The sequence below is a fragment of the Eleutherodactylus coqui genome, chromosome 3 (assembly GCF_035609145.1).
Source record: "Eleutherodactylus coqui strain aEleCoq1 chromosome 3, aEleCoq1.hap1, whole genome shotgun sequence".
NCBI classification, from domain to species: Eukaryota; Metazoa; Chordata; class Amphibia; order Anura; family Eleutherodactylidae; genus Eleutherodactylus; species Eleutherodactylus coqui.
In genome coordinates, this window is record NC_089839.1 from 171,059,718 (window position 1) to 171,078,040 (window position 18,323).

Sequence of the window (18,323 nt, forward strand, 5' to 3'; positions counted from 1 at the left end):
GATACAATGAATTTCCTTTATAGAGTTTCTGAACTAATGTTTGGAACAGACAGATTAATGTTCAAGATGCTTAAAAGGTTTCTACACTTATAGTAGAGTAGGCCATGGAGCAAATCACATATAATTGTTTGCTTTTGTAATGTGGGGTATAATTAGAGGGAATCTGTCTGCCACCTCTCAAAGGGTGTCAAAAGGTAGTGACAGTCACACTGATTATAATGATATGTCTATGTTATGTACTGAGCATTTTCTCAGTAGCAGCACACACATAGAAGACTGCAGGAAGTACTCCTCGATATTCATGATCTGTGGGCTAGCCCCACCCACCTGCCCTCTGACCTTTTATTGACAGCTTCCTCCCTATGCACAGTAATAGGGAGACAGATGTCAATCAGTGGCTAGAAGGCAGGTGGACAGGGTAGCTTGTAGATCATCAATGAAAAGCATACTATATGGTACACCCCTTTTTTGCATGGGAAGATATGGATGACTTACGCCTTTCGGTCTTATACAGTACCATAAATCAGGGATTTGCCCATGTTCCTGGAGTTTTCTCCATCAAATGCAATTACATAAACTAAAAAACACTACAAGAAAAAAGCTTTTGGTTCCTGCCCACAATTCTACCTTGTGCATGACGCCTAAATGTGAAATGCTATTTCATTGTAATTGATATGTAGAGCAAAAATGGTACAACGTAGAGTGCCATGATATTCAAGTTGTGAAGTGCTACATCTGTATTATAGAGGTGATAGCTTTACTGGCTAACCAGATATATATCTGCTAGCTTTCGAGCTCACTAGTCCTCTTCATCAGTCTAGTGTAACAATATGTATCTGAATCAATATTTCTTCCGATTTATGTTGTTACATCCGGCCTGATGAAGAGGCCTAGTAAGCTCGAAAGCTTGCAGATATAATATTTCTGGTTAACCAATTAAGCTATCACCTCTGTGATACTTTTGTCTTTTTAATACAAGAGTATTTAACAAGAAAATTATATATGCGTGCTTAATGCAAATACAGATGTCAAATACATTTCCTGGACATGACCATGCAGATCAAAAACAATACCATATAAACATCAATCAACCACAAGCCTACAGGCCGTACAGAATGTCTAAGGTGAATCAACTTCCATCCATGACGCATAAAGAATTCCATCATCTACAGTCAAGCTCTGCGATAGATCTGGATCTGTTCAGACAGTGAAGACAGGAAACAACATCTGTTGTCTGTACTTTCCTACAACAGGAATACCATCCACTGGTTATATAGTAAATGAGCAGATCCACAAAGACTCCAAAGAGCTTGGAATACAAACAGAAGCAAGAGAAAAGCAAGATATTCGTAGTGGTCACATACAACCCCCCAGATGAACAGCTTCTAAAAAAAATCACTGCTGATCTCCAGCCCATATTTTACTAAGACAGCAAACTTAGGGTTCTTTCACATGGCTGCTGCAATTTTCCACTGGCTACAGCGTGACCAAGTCGTGACTGCATCTCCCATTTATGTGCCCATTCATACAGCCTGGGTCTGGCGAGTATACACCGAGCCTGGGATACCATCAGGCGAGGGGAGAGAGTTTAGCTCTGCTAAACTCTCACACCCTTCCTTCTCCCTATCTGCCCCTTGCCGTCTGTCTGCAATGGGAGGGGACAGAATGGGGAGGGAGCTAGTTTGCTAATCTCCTGCCCCGTCCCGCCCCTCCCTTTGCCAACAGCCGGCAAGGGGCGCAGAAGGGGAGGGAGTTTAGCAGAGATGCTGCTAACTCCCTCCCACTTCCCTTTTTCGGCAGCTCTCTTAGTCTCCCATAGGATTCTATGGGACCGGCCGCCGTATCGAACTATCTTTTTCGTCCGACGTAAAAAACGGCTGACCGGAATGCACACCGTATGCGCTATGTTTGCCAGCCGGCCAATTTTACTTACCGCAAGAACGACCATCTGAACTGAGGCATTGGAAACCAATGTCTCAGATGGGTAGCGTATATTGGCCAGCCGTGAAAACTGGGCTGATATACGCTCATGTGAATGAAGCCTTAAGAAAATATTTCTGCATCTACCTCTCGTACAAAAAAACAACAAACCTAAAGAATCTCCTCATCAGAAGTGTCTTCCCATTACCATCAGAGATGACCCTTTCCCTTACAACAACAGAAAATGCAAGACCTGGACCCACATCCCACCAAAGGACTGTGTCCAAATAGCCAACAGGACTATAGAATCCCTGACTCATTATCATCCTCCAATGTGGTATAGATCGGTGTTTCTCAACTCCAGTCCTCAGGGACCCCCAGCAGGTCATGTTTTCAGGATATCTTATACAGAGAACACCTGTGGCCATATTTGAGGCACCGACAATAATTACATCACCTGTGCAACACTGAGGAAATCATGAAATCATGACCTGTTGGCGGTCCCTGAGGACTGGGGTTGTGAAACACTGTTGTAGATGATTTGGTGTACTGGTGGAATATATATTGGCGAATAAAGCAGAAAGTACAAACCCGGATGAATCTAACAATGACAAATAACAAAGAAGCTGGATACACCCGAGGGGAACCATTTCTCTGAATCGGGTCACAGAATAACCCTTTCCAGCTGCGGTCCTTTTTGTTTTTGTGTTTTTGATTTTTTCCTTACCATTTAACCTTTTTATTGTAGTACTGCCTAAGAAAAACCTTGAAAAAAATTTGCTTTCTCTCACCATCTTTTGACGTCCATAATTCTTTTCTTGTTTTTCCATCGATGGGCATTTGAAAAGACTTGTCCTTTTGCAGGGTGATCTGTACTTCTTAATTACACCATTTTGGAGTACATATGGCTTTTTGTTCGCCTTTTCTTCAATTTTTACTTAGAGACAGAGTAACTAAAAAAATCAAAAATATTTTAATAATTTTGCTTTTTTAATGTGATGACTATGAAAGTTTTTTTCCAACTTTTAATATTTTTTACAATAATTAAAAAAATATTATTTTATTTTTTTACATTTTTTTAAGTCTTCACTGGGAACTGGAACTTGCGATCATTTGATTATGACTGGCAATCTATTGAGATGTGCCACAAGCACGTCTTAACAGACAACCCTTCATGGCAGCTTTCAGAACACTGCAATGACATCCAAATGGCTCCCTGCAATCTTATTATCGAAGGGTGTTTTGGACCCTTGAACACCAGTCAGGGCAAGTAAAGAGTTAATAGTCATGATTGGTGTTATCTCAGATTGTAGCTATTGCGGGAGTGTGTGTGGCTCCATATGCAGACACCCAAGGTGTGCTGTACATGTATTATGCATGTTAAGAAGGGGTTTCTTTTCTCCCTCTGTCATCTTTAAAAAGTCCTTTGAGTAATAAGACTATGACTATGGGAATTTAAAGTGCTACAGACTTCCCAGACATTAACATATGGTCTTAATTTAGCCCCAGGCTATATGTCCTATTACCTGGACACTTCACACCCATCAGCCTGATCTGTGACTTCCTAATCATCAGCACCCCCTGCCCCTCCTTTATTCTTCACACAAATCTTAGTTCTATGACTCTAGTTTATCATTATATAAAGGCTGCGCTCTTCCTCTTGTGATCCTACCATTTTTAAACCCTTGGTGCCCCAGGACATATATGTACATGCTTGGTACACAGGGTATGTATGGAGCAGGATCAGGAGCTGAGCCCACTCCATACATGGCCGCAATAGTTACGATCAGCATTTATGCAGATTGAAGCTGTTAACCCTTTAAATGCAGCTGTCAATTCTTAAATGCCCCGATCAGGATTTGAAGGTTCTGGACAGCCCCTGTATTATGAGGTTGCAGGGTGCCGTTTGGATGTCATGGCCCTATCACCATTCATGGCCTTCTGAAGACCCCCAAGGTTGCCATGTATTTTTGCCTATCAAGATGGGCCTGTGGGTATATTCATCATTACATTCCAAGCATGCTGGGAGCATTGCATTAGTGTTAGGTTGCGCTGCTGTAATCTGTAGTTCTATGGGTTTCTGTCAGCACACCTTCACAGGTGTGGCATGTTTGTGTTGGCTGGGTGTGGTGTTCTCCAGCCAGCCAATCCCCGCTGGTCTGCTGCACATATATACTAGCTCCTCTGATTAGAGGTCATTTTGCTCATTCTGTTCTATTCCCACTCAGAGCTGATTTTTATGTATGTTAGTCTGAAGTGTCTCGCTCATCTTCCCTAAGGATGGTCTGGACATCTATATCTTATGTGGACTCCCTCTCCCCTTCCCTTTGACAGGTGTAGCCACCAAATGTCTGATATCACATATGGTCAGATGGGTGATTCCTGACACTGTTCCCTTTATGTCAGCACGGTGGCTGACTCTCTTTCCCCTTGGTGTGGGGACACTTTGACTGGCGATAGTTTACTAGCTGTATGCATGTGAGTTCTGAGTGGGGTTACTGTTCTGTGTGGTATGCATTACCTGGTGTGTTGGTGTGAACGGTGACTTATTTTGTATGTCTGTGCAGGTGGCAAGACATGTGGTGTATGCACAGTCCAGTTCTGTGTGGTATGCATTACCTAGTGTGTTGGTGTAAACAGCAACGTGTTCTTTGGGTCTCTGCAGGTGGCCGGACATGAAGTATATGCAGAGTTGTCTTATGTGTCTGTGAACAGTGTCGTGTCCCGTGTTTTGTGCATTTCTCCAGGTTCCTAATCACGGATAGCCAGGTCCCAGATAAAGACAGTGGGGCTGTCCTTATTAGGGCACCTACCCTGCTTTTAGGCAGGAGCACTCCACTTCTCCTGATAAATAAGGAACAGGTTTCCTTCCATCTTTGCCTGGAGTGGTGTAATTGGTCCTTGCAGATTCTATGTGACTGTGTTTGCGATTTTACTAGTACACCATTTTGTGTCCGTACTGAGGCACAGTGGTTTAGTACATCGCATCACAACAATTAGGCAGTGACTGCTCTCAATCTCACTCCCAACTCTTCCCCATCCTGGTTTCTATGTTTTCCATGCCCCAAGCATGCTTGGAACACAGTGATGGATATGGCACTACTAGAATGCCTGCGGAAATACCATATACTGTAACACTGAAACAAATGATCACAAGTTCAAGTGCTCTTAGAGAAATGAAAAAAGTAATAAGAAGTGAAAAAAGTTTATAATTGTAAAAAATAAAGACTATAAAAAGTTTTAACCCCCCTTTTCTTGTATTTATAATATAAATAAATATATATTTAGTATTGCTTTGTTCAAAAATCTCCGATCTATCAAGATAATGCATTATTTATCTTACACAGTGCATGTTGTCAGAAATAAAAATACACAACACCAGAATCACGCTTCTTTGGTCACCCTGTCTCCAAGAAAAAAAAACTGCAAAAAGTGATGAAAAAGTCATATTCAATCAATAGAAACAACAGGTTGTTCCACAAAAAATGAGCCCTCACATAGACAGAAAGATACAAACATTATGCCGGACAGAAGATGGTAACTGAAATTTTTTTTCACAATATTTTATTTTTTGAAACAACAAAAATAAAAAATAAATACATTTTGTATCCTCATAATGGTACTGACCAACAGAATAAAGTTATCGTGTCATTTTTACTGCTACATGTAAAAATAAGAACCCCCCCCACCTCCAAAGATGGCAAAATTGCATTTTTTTCCCATTTCGCTACTTAGAATTACATTATATGATACAATAGATAGCACCATTGGAAAATACAACTCTTCCCACAAAAAACAAGCCCTGAGACAGCTACACTGACTGAAAAATAAGACTTATGATTTTTGGGAAGTAGGGAGGAGAAACAAAAACGAAAAAAAGGGGTTAAATCTAGATTAATCGCACTCGGCTCTGTTGGGTATAAACGTGTTTCCTCAGTTATAATCTGATTATAGCTGGATTAAAAGATTTTAAGTAGTCTCAAAAGCTTGCATATATAATTTTCTGGTTAGCCAGTAAGGGTGCCTTTATAATACTTCTGCCTTTTTATACAAGAGTATTTAGTATCACGTTGTAATTAATGGCTGGGACAACTTTAAATGAGATCAGGCAAGTTTTCTGCCCAATTTCCAGCTGTCAGGATTGATCGTTGTATCATCGGGATCTGTCTGAACTATCCATAGGGTCAGTGTTGCCCCCGTGCTGAGTCTTGCTGTTTCTCTGCTCATACACATTGTAAAGCTGGAGTCAGTTGCATCACCAGCTAGTAATATCTTTACAGTACAATATTCTGCTCTACAGGAAAATAAAATTGCAAAACCTGCTGAAAACAAAGACCTGAGAGAATTTACAATGCTGGCGGAGTTTAAGAGCATTTTATAAAGTCTTTGAACTTTTTAGAGGATGGGTTGCTCAGACATCTGGTAAAAGCCACAATAAATTGTTTTCTGTGCAAATGAAACAACACAAGTGATAGAAAGTTTTTTTTTAAGCTGATTTAACTTTAGTACAATTGGAAAAAGGAGTCTCAGTTACCTCACAGATCTGAAATATTCAGGCTTCATCTAAACAGTGGAAGCTGGATAATGGAACTATTACAGCAAATTTCCACAATTATATAACAGTTTACCTTTTAAAGGGATTTTCCAGTTGTAAACTATTAATGGCCTATTCACAGTATAGACTATCGGTAGTAGATTAGTAGGGGTCTGCCACCTTGGACCCTGCCAATCAACTATTCACCAGGCTGGTATGCTTATGCAGGAAGCAGACAGCTCTCGCTGTAGTGGCCAGGCTTGGTATAACAGGCAACATTATCATTGAGGTGAATGTGACAGAGCTGCAATACCAAGCCTGGCCACTACAGAGAGAACAGAGCTGTGTGTTTGCTGAAGAAAACAGCTCAGGGCAAGAGCGCCTGGCCTGGTGAACGCCTGATTGGTGGGGGTTCCACATGGCAGACCCCTGCTGATCTACTACCGATGGATTATCCTAATGATAGGTCATCTATAGTTTACAACTGGGCAGCCCCTTTAAGTGTGGATTGATCACTGTGGACCCAAGGCTGGATTTCATCTTAGTGAATTACAGTTACATCAATTTCAACATTTAAAAAATCTATCTATCTATCTCATATCTATCTATATTTATCTATCTATCTATCTATCTATCTATCTATCTATCTATCTATCTATCTTTATCTATCTATCCATCTATCTCATATCTATTTAGCTATCTGTCTCATATCTATCTATCTATCTATCTATCTATCTATCTATCTATCTATCTCATATCTATCTATCTCATATCTATCTCTTTCCTATCTATCTATCTCCTATCTATTTATCTATCTATCTATCTATCTATCTATCTATCTATCTATCTATCTATCTATCTATCTATCTATCTATCTATCTATCTATCTATTTATGTATCTGCCCGCCTGTCTACCCATCCATCTTGAATGACCACTTTCTTAAAGACATCAAGCCTTTCATGATTGGAACTTTCCTATATGGAAATTAGAGCTATGAGCCTGGAATGCAGCATAAAATCGCATGAACCAGTTTTCTATTGATCAGTTTCAGTGTTAATCCCACTGTGAGAATGGGAAATCCAGTGATCTATGCAACTTCCAATGAAGCCTGGACATCAGTGCAAGAGTACTGGGGGAAAGTATTTCATATACTGCCAACTTCTAATGTAACATTGTGGAGAGTATACAGGGAATGGTGTGATCAAAGAAAAACATCCAATAGATCCTATAATTACTAAAGGGCCCAAGAGGGCCTATACATTATTACATGGGCACAACAGGACTTATAAATTACTAAGAGGTCCACTGGGACTCTGTCACTCAGGAGTCTATATAGACCTGAAGACAGCCCTGGGAACAGGTGGTGCACAGTCAAGCAAATTGCATATGAATACAGTTTATGCTTCAACTAATGTATCCAAATGCACAACTCATCTTTCCTTAGTACGGATGAGCTAAAACAGCAGACAACCAGTTCCAGCACCATTGTTGTCTAAGAGAAACAGACATACAAGACCCCAGGGAACACAAGAGTGTAAACATTGTATCACTGAGGAGCGGAAAAACATCTCTTGGTCCGATGAATCCAGATTTCTTTGCACTATGCTAATGGAAGGTCAGAATTTGGCACAAGCAGTATGAATCGGTGACCCCTTCCTATCAGCTGGTCAGAACATGTCAGTATCTCCATGTAATTTGCAGCAACTACAAAAAGCTTCCTGTCTGCATGGGCAAACTGTCCTCCTGAGTGATTTCAACATCATTTTATGCCACAATGAAATACTGTGGTTCTGAAGGCCAAAAGAAGTCCAACATGCTATGAAATGGGTGTCTCTAATAAAGTGACTCTTATCTAATCTATCTATCTATCTATCTACCTCTCTCATATCTATCTATCTATCTATCTATCTATCTATCTATCTATCTATCTATGATCTAATCTATCTATCTATTCTAGCACTTGTTTCATTCATAGCTACTGTGTCATTCTGTTGCTCTGTCTCATATCTATCAATCTTTGGCCAACACTGTCCTGCTTGGTCGGTATCCTTACAGTAAGCAGAACAACTATTACGTCTCAAGAAGTCCTCATTTGTACTGAATTAGTTGCTCATTGCTATCACATTAGAGCCTATTCCTCTAAAAGTTGGGCAAGGAACCCCTTTCTTATACATCGAAATCCCTTAAAACACATCTGGATGGGGATTAACAAAAAGCTAAACCAAAAACTAAGAAAAGCTTTGGAATGTATTTAAATCCCATCTGCAAATGAATGTACAGTATCACTTGTTTCCATTATCTGAGGCATGCCGACTTGGAAAACTCCCACTTAAAACACCCAGATACATACAATGCAAATCGACGTAATAATTGCAACCATAAATGTGTCAGTTCTCTGCTGATGTGTTTTAGAAACACGTATTTGTTGATTGCTGTTGATACATTTCTCATGTTGGACCGTTTCTCATCCAAACGAGAAAAAAAAGAAAATGACAGCTGTTTTTCCTCATTGTACTTTCATTCATATCCATCAGTGTCTCTGAAACGTCGGCACAACAAAGCCCAAAGTCATGTGTGCACTGTAATAGATTTATGACAACGTGAAAATAATTAGTGCACGTCTGTAATGTTTTACCAATGAATGTTTACCTTAGTGAGATGTCTGTTTTCCTTCAACTCTTGTTTTGTGCAGAGATCAAAGGGTGTTCTCCTAGGTGTGGTTGGCACAGATGTTCCAGTTAAAGAACTTTTAAAGGCCATTCCCAAATATAAGGTAAGCCTTCGAAAGTAAGGAGCCACCTATATATGTGAAGTTATGTCACGTGACCATCACCGATAGCGTAGGATATAAAACACAAGAGTCTGGCACTTCTTTCGGGTCAACACTTGAGTGTGGCTCTGTTCACATTGTCTTTGAGCCCTACGTTTGCTGTAGGCATCTGTGAAAGCTTCTGACATTGAGGTTAAATGTATCCATATGGCTTTATTAACCCCAAGGAGGCCAACGAACATCCTTTTGAGCTTCTTCAGGATGGTTTATAATGGGAGTCAGTGGGCAACATACTGTATTGGATGCCTATATAGCAGCATATGTTGGAGCCTTCCATCGATGGTATGCATTGGACAATACTCAGCCTGGTCAGACTCTTGGTGACTTTATAGGCAGGCATTTTCCATATTTCCCTGTCAATCACTGCTTCTATTAACTGCATAATGCACATATTGGTATCTATTTTGATAGTGTCGAGCCAGCGAGTTCGTTGTGAGCCCTTTTATTCTGGTTCCATTGGTCATTCCCAACATTATTGACTTGTCTAGCAAGTTTTCCCGCATGATGTGGCCAAAGTAAGTCAGTCACAGTCTAGTGACTTTAGCTTCTAGCGATGTTCCTGGTTTTATGCGATCCAACACTTCTCTGTTTATTACCCCGGCTGTCCATGGTATTCTTAATAAGTTCTGCCAGCACCACATTTCGAATGCTTCGATTCTCCTTCTGTGGGCCTTTATTACTGTCCAACTCTCGAACCCATACATCATCATAGGAAAGACAATAGCTCCAACTAGTCTGCTTTTGGTAGTTAAATGATATCTTTGCTCTTCCATGATATCAATGGAGCCTAACTTGAGCTCAAAACAAGAAACGATTCTTAAAAGGGGTTTCTCACTTTTTTCTATTAATGGCCTATCAATAGATGATCTATACAGGTCAGCCGCTTGGGATCACGACCGACTAGCTGTTTCCTGGCACTGCTGTCACTACCGACAGCACAGGAAACAGAAAGCGCTGACCATAGCTTAGTAGCCAGGGTTGGTATTGCAGGCATAGCTCATATTCAATGACTGTGCCTGCAAGAGGCTATTGCACTATGGTCAGCTCTTAATGCTTCCTGCGCTGTCTGTAGTGGCAATGGAAACAGCTGATCAGTGGGGTTCCCCGATGATAGGTCAATAGAAAAAAGAAAAAACACCTTTAGCGGTCACTTTACAGCTGTAGATTACACTACAGATGCAACAATTCTAAAAACGATTTTTGCAGCACGTTACTTTATTAACATAGTGCGCCTGTGCTATTTGTGTAGCCCAGACATTAGAAGACAATGGGCTATACATAAAATAAACAGATATGGCGTGCCTAACGTTCATTTGGCACTTCCCCATATGTATAAACTATAAAGAGTCTTTTACGTATGGTAGGCTGATGATCAGAAAACAATCGCATTTCAAGCTCTTGGTCCTAGTCATTGCCCAGCGTAAGGGGGCCCAACAATCGGACAACAATAAAATGCCTGTTTATCGCTTTTTTAATCGGGGCACAAAAATGATCATTTGTCTGTGACACATCCGGTCGTGTAAACAAAATAGGAGTCCCAACCATACTGTAAACTAGTTCCTCCTTCCGAACGATCACTCATACGAACCGCTGCCCAATAACTGTAGCATGAAGATGTAAAGTCATGAGCATCAAAAGACTTGGTATAGCGTTGATCGGGGCTCATTGTGGGCAATAGTCTGCCCATGTAAGGAACCCTTAACTGGCACCTCTACATGCACAGGTCATAGGCGCTGTATGATACCCAACAAAAATTAAAAGGCATGTAGTTATTGATCACTTTAGGGCCACTTTCACATGGCCGAGAAAATCATGCGAGATTTGTGCACTGCAAAGCTCACAAATCTCACATGACTATGAACCTCATTCTTGAATGGGAAGTGATTTTTTTCCTGCATCATATCACAGTGCGGGCAAAAAATTGCGGCATCTCCTATTATTGGAGGTTCCCTTGGAACACCTTGCCCATTGCTTTTAATGAGGCCAGAAAAAACACTGCATGGTGTGCGAGGTGCACGCGAGTGCGATGCGATGCCTTCAGCCACGCAGGAGGATCACAACTGTACTGAAGTGAGGGGAGGTGTTTTTGACATTGCACGTTCCCGAGCGCAATATCAGGCTGAGTTTCACGGCCTGATATCGTGCTAGCCTGTGTGAAATAAGCCTAAGGCCTCATGTCCACCGGGAAAATCAGGCCCGCCGCGGATTCTCCATGCAGAATCCCGCAGCGGCTCCCTCCTTTCCCGCGGACATAAGGCCTAAAAAGAAGATTTACTTACCTGTCCGGACGCTGCGGACCTTCCCTCTGTCACGGCCGGATCTTTCTTTGGCCCGGTGGATGTGCTCGGCATGCCGGCAGCATGCCGAGCGCATTCGCCGTGAACTCTTTTTTTTTTTAACTCCCGCGCTCCCGCGCCGGAGAGCAGGAGTTCAGCTGCAGGTGTGCCGCGGATCCGGACGGCTTCCAAAGGCTTCAATAGAAGCCTGCGGGAGCCATCCCCGTGGGAGACGCGCACTAAAATGGAGCATGTGGCGGTTGTTTTCCCGCACATGCAATCCGTGCCTCAGATGAAAATGACATCCGCAGGTATTTAAATACCTGCGGGTGTCCAATGCATCCCTATGGGGCACGGATCACACGTGCGGGACACCCGCTGCGCATCTGTCCCCGTGGACATGAGGCCTAAGGCTTAATTCACACGGACATATTTCTGCACATATTTGCACGTGCAAAATTTATGCACGCAATATGCAGATAATAGAACCCACTTCAATGGGTTCATTCACATGTGTGTATTTGTCCTGTACACTCTCGTCGCACAAAAAAATCCCTAAACATAGCATGGTCTATTTTCTTTTGCATCTACATACTAAAGGTCCTCTTAGAAGTCAACACGCCAGGAGATGCGTGAAACACTGCGTTATTGCGCAGGGAAAAAAAACACATCTAGAACTCATTAGACTAATTAGCCATTTCAATTGGTGCGTCTATGTCTGCAGTGTGCAAATGAACATGCATTGTGGGTGCAAAAAGTACAGTAAAATACACCAATGCAAAAAGCGTAGTTCGTTCCGCAAAAACTCTGTGCTCATGTGAAGGGGGTCTAAGAAACATTTCAAGGTTTTGTGGGGTTGTCACTTGACATGTTTGGCCATTGACTTTGATAGCTTGACCATGTTGCCACCTTAAAAAGCCAAGCAGAGCCAACAAGATAGAAATTGGCACATTATTTCAACCTATTCCCCTCAATCATAAGTGTCATATCCTAGTGAGGTATCCCCAATGACCAATACCTGGTACCCCCGCCAATCAGCACAGCGCCATACATTTTACAGCAGCCTGAAATCATATTGGAGGTTCCTTTCCATTCAGTTCAATGAGCTGCGATACCACTTAGAGCCACCGCACAATGTATGGAGCTGTTCAGCTTCTAGCGGCTCCAGGAAACAGCTGATTAGCGAGGGGCTTCCAGGTGTTAGACCCCCCCTCCGATGTTTAAATGACATTACAACATGAGCCATTTGTATCCTTTAGGTTTGTTACATTGTGTCTGGATTCTTTTCTCCTTTTATTGATGCAGACCTGTGCTCATTTATCACTAGGATCACAATAATATAATGACCGGCAGTTTGTTTCCTGTCGTTTATGTGGTCATTTTTGTCATCGAATAATAAAAAATGATTCTATATGTGCTGCATTAGAACATAAACAAGCTGCAAATGTGTCCCTGCGATTCACTGGAAGTTCCCTTCTCCCCTCCTGTTTTCGGGGAATGTTAAATAAAATGTTCCATTTTGATGCTTAGGGAAACCAGATGGAGTGAGAATGTATGAATGGAGCGCAGGTGTTCCGCAGCGCCCGCTCGCCCCCCGCTGCCGGAGACTGCTTGTGCCTTTTTCCTCATATGTTTTATTTCTTGCCTTCTACAAACAAACTTCTTAAATGCTGAAAAAGTCAGAAACTTATCTACTGTACAACAATGTATTGTGTCATGGCTGTAACCGCGGACCGCGATGGAGAAGACGTGTGCCGAGGGGATTACTGGTTTTTCGTCAGTAGGAAATTAATTCATACTGCCTACGGGCTCCTGCACAAGGAGGATTTGCGTGCAGAATCGCTGGTGCAAATTGCAGAGAACAGAACCCATTGATTTCAACTGGTTCCATCACATTGAGCGTTTTTGCGCCCGCATTTCCGTCAGGCAAATAAATATGTGACATGCTTTATTTCTGACACTTTATTTTTATCCGAGGCTCAATAGGAGCACCCTGTCCACACGAAACCGCGCACTTTTGCGGTGTTAATTGTTGAGGCTGTTGAGCTGTTCAAAATGTGAATGGGCCCGGCAGCGCAAAACTGTGCAGTAAAATCCATTCAGAATGACATCATGAACATATCTCTGTATACAATCGTGTGCTGGAGCACTAAGGCCAAATTCAGACGGGTGTATTTGCATGAGTATTCGCATGCGCAATACGCAGAGAATAGAACCCATTAATTGAAATGGGTTTGTTCGTATTTCCGTATTTTGGGTTGCGCAAAAAAATAGAACAAGCTCTATTTTTCTGCACATTTGTGCACCAAAGGTCCCCATAGAAGTCAATGGCGTACACAATATGGAAGTAGATGCGTGAAACACTGCGTCATTGTGCAGGAAAAAAGAACCCATCTGGAATTCATTAAGCCATTATAATCGGTGCATCTTTGTTTGCCGCAAGCGAACGAACATGCTTAGCGGGCAGAAAAAACTACAATAAAATACGCCGATGCACACGAAAAAAAGCATAGTGCATTCCGCAAAAACACAGTACTTAAGCGCGCACAAATGTGCATATGCTGGTTTGAAGCCGGCCTCAGGCAGAATGAACCATGACTTTTTTCGCACGCATCTGCTATATGGGGTTTGATAAATGTGAAATCCACAGCTGAAGTTCTGCCGCATAGCCACAATATGTGAACGATGGCTCTAAGTCCAGTTTCACACAAGCGTCTTATCTGCACATTTATGCACCAGTAATGGCGGCTTCCCACGAGTGTATGTGCAAAACGCACACAATAGCGCAACTTTTTAGCGCTGTGAATTTCCCACTATCCTGCATGTATGTGAGCATTTTATGGTACTTTTCGCACGGACTAGGACCATTCACATGGGTGCGGGTCACAGCTGCTCCATGAGTTAAAAGGCTATTTAGCCTAATTTCCTGGTGTGTTCTTTTCCGGGCAAAATTGCACAACGTATTGCACAATCACATGGCTCTTGGGTGTGCATTTGCGCACTAAGAGCGGCATCACACAAGTGCATTTGCAGCCGCAAAGTCTGCGCTTGCAATGCGCAGCAAATAGAATCAATGGCTAACCAATGTCTAAGCTTGGTATTGCAGGCCAAGCTCCCTTTCATTTCAATGGAAGCTATAGCTGCAATACCAGTCTGAGCCACTGCAGTGTGAACTGAGCTATCTGCTTCCTGCAGAAATGGCAATTGCGCACCAGTTCACCAGGCTGCCAAACGGCTGATTGGTGGGAGTTCCTGATGATGGACCTCTGTAATCTACTATTGATGACCTATTCTGATGATAGACGATCAATAGTTTACAACTGGAAAACCCCTTTAAGATCAGCATATGCCAGTCCTAATAAATCTCCCCCTGTGACCACCCAGAAGCCTTCCATGTTATGGATCATTAATATTGTGGCATTTATTTCCACTAACTACCTTCATCGGCATCTTTTTTTAAAGTATTGGTACTTAAATTGGTTTTCTGGGCCCAAAACGGAAATTCTGAAAATGCTGAAGTCTAGGAGGTTCATCTAAATAGTAGTATCCTGTACCTTTTATCTGCTACTCTGAACCCTCTACAGCAAATCTACCGCTGTGTTTACATGCATCACTTCCACAGTAAACACAGCAACAGCCTGTTACCTACAACTTCCAGCCATCACAGTAGCTCCGCCCCCTGCTCACAGGTCCTACAACTTATTAGCACCTCCTTCTTAGAGTGCCAGAAAGCCTACAGGCAGACAGACCAAACCATCCGGCACTCTGAACTGTACATGAGAAATACAGAGCAGTGTTTCCGCTCCTGCCCTCCCATCATGCACTGCTCACAGGAAGTCACAGGCCATGGACAGGGAAGGAAGTAGCAAATGCGGACAAGATGTCAGAGGAAGTGGAGATATTTTTCAGGGTCACGTGACAGATAGAAAATGAAGAAAGTAGCTAGACCGAGTACAGAGAACCTATGACAGAATGACATTGTGATGATGGACATTAGATATTAGGATGTTAGTCTGCGCCCGAAAAACCCCTTTAATGCAACAAATGGAATCCTATTATCTTTAATGCTCCTATGTGTAGATATTGATGTTACATATTATGACGCCCCCTAGTGTTCTTCTGACTCCCTCTCAGAACTTCCACCTTATGTGTCCACTGCTGGTGGGAAGAAGCCTCTTCTAGTGCGCTGATTCTCATTGACGGCCAGAACCAGGAATCACTCCCATAGCCCGTATATGAGACGGTCCCGGACTACTTTTCGGTGATCCAATTTGTATTATGAAACTAAGAGGAATTCCCTCGACATTAGGCATTCACTCCTTATAGACTGCCATCACACTGACTATACTAAAGGCAAAAATTCAGAAACATTATATTACAGAAGTGTTCATGATGCAAGTCCCATATATATAATAATAAGTAGTGTTGAATTATACTGTCACTTTAACTATTCTCTAGGTTTACACGTATCACTTTCTCTTGTTACAGCTGGGAATTCACGGATACGCTTTTGCTATTACGAACAATGGATACATCTTGACTCATCCAGAACTGAGGCCACTAGTAAGTATAAGAATACATTATATATTACAGCTGTTGGATTAGTACATACAGCATATACAATAGATGGCGAAGGTACAGTACCGTCCGGCATGTAGACATTTCATTTTACCATTGTAGCAGTAGGTGGCGCTGCAGCACCGTTTTTATCAGCAGTTACGGTCTTAAATAAAATCCGTACTCCTTCCTTCTTCTGCTTATTTAATTTTCTAATTTATTAAAACCAGATCTGAAAACCATCCTGCTCTGTGCAAGGTTTGAGGAATTTTATATATGTCTATGACATAAAAATGTAAAACTTATTTTCTTTTCTGGATTAAATAATGCCACTGAGTAGCAGAACCGGGAGGTAATATGTGTTTATGGGATTTGGTAAAAAAAAAAAATAGAGCTGGTAATTGTACCTTATATCGTATGTTCTTATTCCGCACCGCGAGAAGGTGGAAGGGCTTGGCTTGTTAAAAAAAAAGTCATCAAATGAATGTGTTAACCCTTTAAAATAGTCGATGGGAAAACATTTTGGAGCCTATTGGGTAAAAAAATAAAAATCTGTATGGAAGTAAGGTAAGGAGTTGTTGACTGGCATGTCTAATGCCAATGTTATACATAAAGGAGGTTATTTATCATCAAGAGAGTTTTTGATGTAGTTTTCTTTCTGGAGTTTTTTCTTTCTTTTTGCTGCTTGAAGATGCAACAGATTTATCTAAGATTGCACAGTCTTGATATATTTATGACATTTTTATCCCATTCCCAACACACATATGGCCATATACATCCTAACTGCACATACTCCGTGCAATTAGGACGTATATAGACGTCCATAGCCGATGATGTTTATGCAGCAGACTCGGAAGGGGAGCCAGTTTATTACACTAAGGGTATTCGCTGTCTTTGACAGCCAACACCCTCCTTCAAAAGCCGCAATCAGAGATAACTCAGATCGCAGCTGTCTACTTTTTAAGCGCCAATGTCAATTCTGACGGGCATTTAAATGTCCTGACACGCCCACTGCAATAAGGTGTTGGGGTTGCGTCCGGGTATCATGGCCGCCTGGAGTTTTCTGAAGATTCCCAGGGCAGCCGTGATCGTTTACTTATTAAAATGTGCCCCTTGCATGTCTTTAATAGGCAGTCTGTAATACAATATAATGCAAAATCATAGTATAAGCAATCAAATGATCGCAAGTTCAAGTTCCCTATGGGGACTTAGAAAAAAAAAGTTGAAATAAATAAAAACTTTTTAATTATTGCAAAAAATACAAAATATTAAAAGTTTAAAAAATCCCTTTTTCCAGTTATCAAAAAAAACAAAAAAATTGAAAAATTGTTATTGCTGTGTCCGTAAAGGGTCAGTTTATTAAAATTTCACATTATTAATCCCTTTAGAAAAAAATATGTATACAATGCCAGAATTGCCATTTTTGGTAACCCCTGTCTCTATGAAAAAAAATGAATAAAAAGAATTCAAAAAGTAATATGAACCACAAAATGGTACCAATAAAAACTACAGGTCACCCTGCAAAAAAACAAACGAGCCCCACATTGATGGAACATTTTTTTTAAATTATGGTTTTTTGAAAGTAGGAATACCAGGACAACAGAATATGACCTGGACACTGGAGTATCAATGAACCTTGGTCATGAAAGGGTTAAACATGTCTAGCTATGTGGAGTCACTCTGTATACCGCTGGAGTGATTTCGCAACAAATTTAGCATATTTTTGAAAAAGTCACGTCATAAATCTTTCAAAAAAACTTCATTTCACTCAAACTCTACCCTCTTTTCTAGATACTTTTGAAAACTGGATTGAGAGGTGTAACGTGTTATTTTTTGGCACAAATCAATAATAAATTTGTCTAAATTGATCTGCACCAAAAAAAGACAAAAATTACACCTGAATCCTGGCACAGCCATGGTAATAAATGGGACCCACAGTGCTCAATATTCCTGTAGTGCCTCCGCAGGGAAAATGCAGCATTACATGGTGGTGTTTAAATCAATGGACTCTTTATGATACAGAGCCTTGTAGAGAGAGACACAATCTCTGCTCTAGATAATAGATGGAGAACATAAAATTGGGATTTCTGTTTATTATCTCTGAATGCCTCTGTTATTTCCCCATGATCCAGCCTTTTCCTTCCTGAAACAGCGCCACCTTTCTCCATAAGCAATGCCTAGTATTGCAGAGCTGCTTCTTTCAAC

The 18,323-nt window shown here is 41.4% G+C and overlaps 1 protein-coding gene across 1 annotated transcript in view; it reads left to right on the forward strand.

Annotated features, from left to right (window-relative positions):
• Positions 1–18,323, forward strand: part of CACNA2D3 (calcium voltage-gated channel auxiliary subunit alpha2delta 3) — a 1,017,883-nt gene that overhangs the window by 657,533 nt on the left and 342,027 nt on the right. The window contains exons 17-18 of the mRNA XM_066596541.1: positions 9,148–9,228; positions 16,050–16,124. Coding sequence (XP_066452638.1) covers positions 9,148–9,228; positions 16,050–16,124 — 156 coding nt within the window. The remainder of the gene's footprint in view (positions 1–9,147; positions 9,229–16,049; positions 16,125–18,323) is intronic.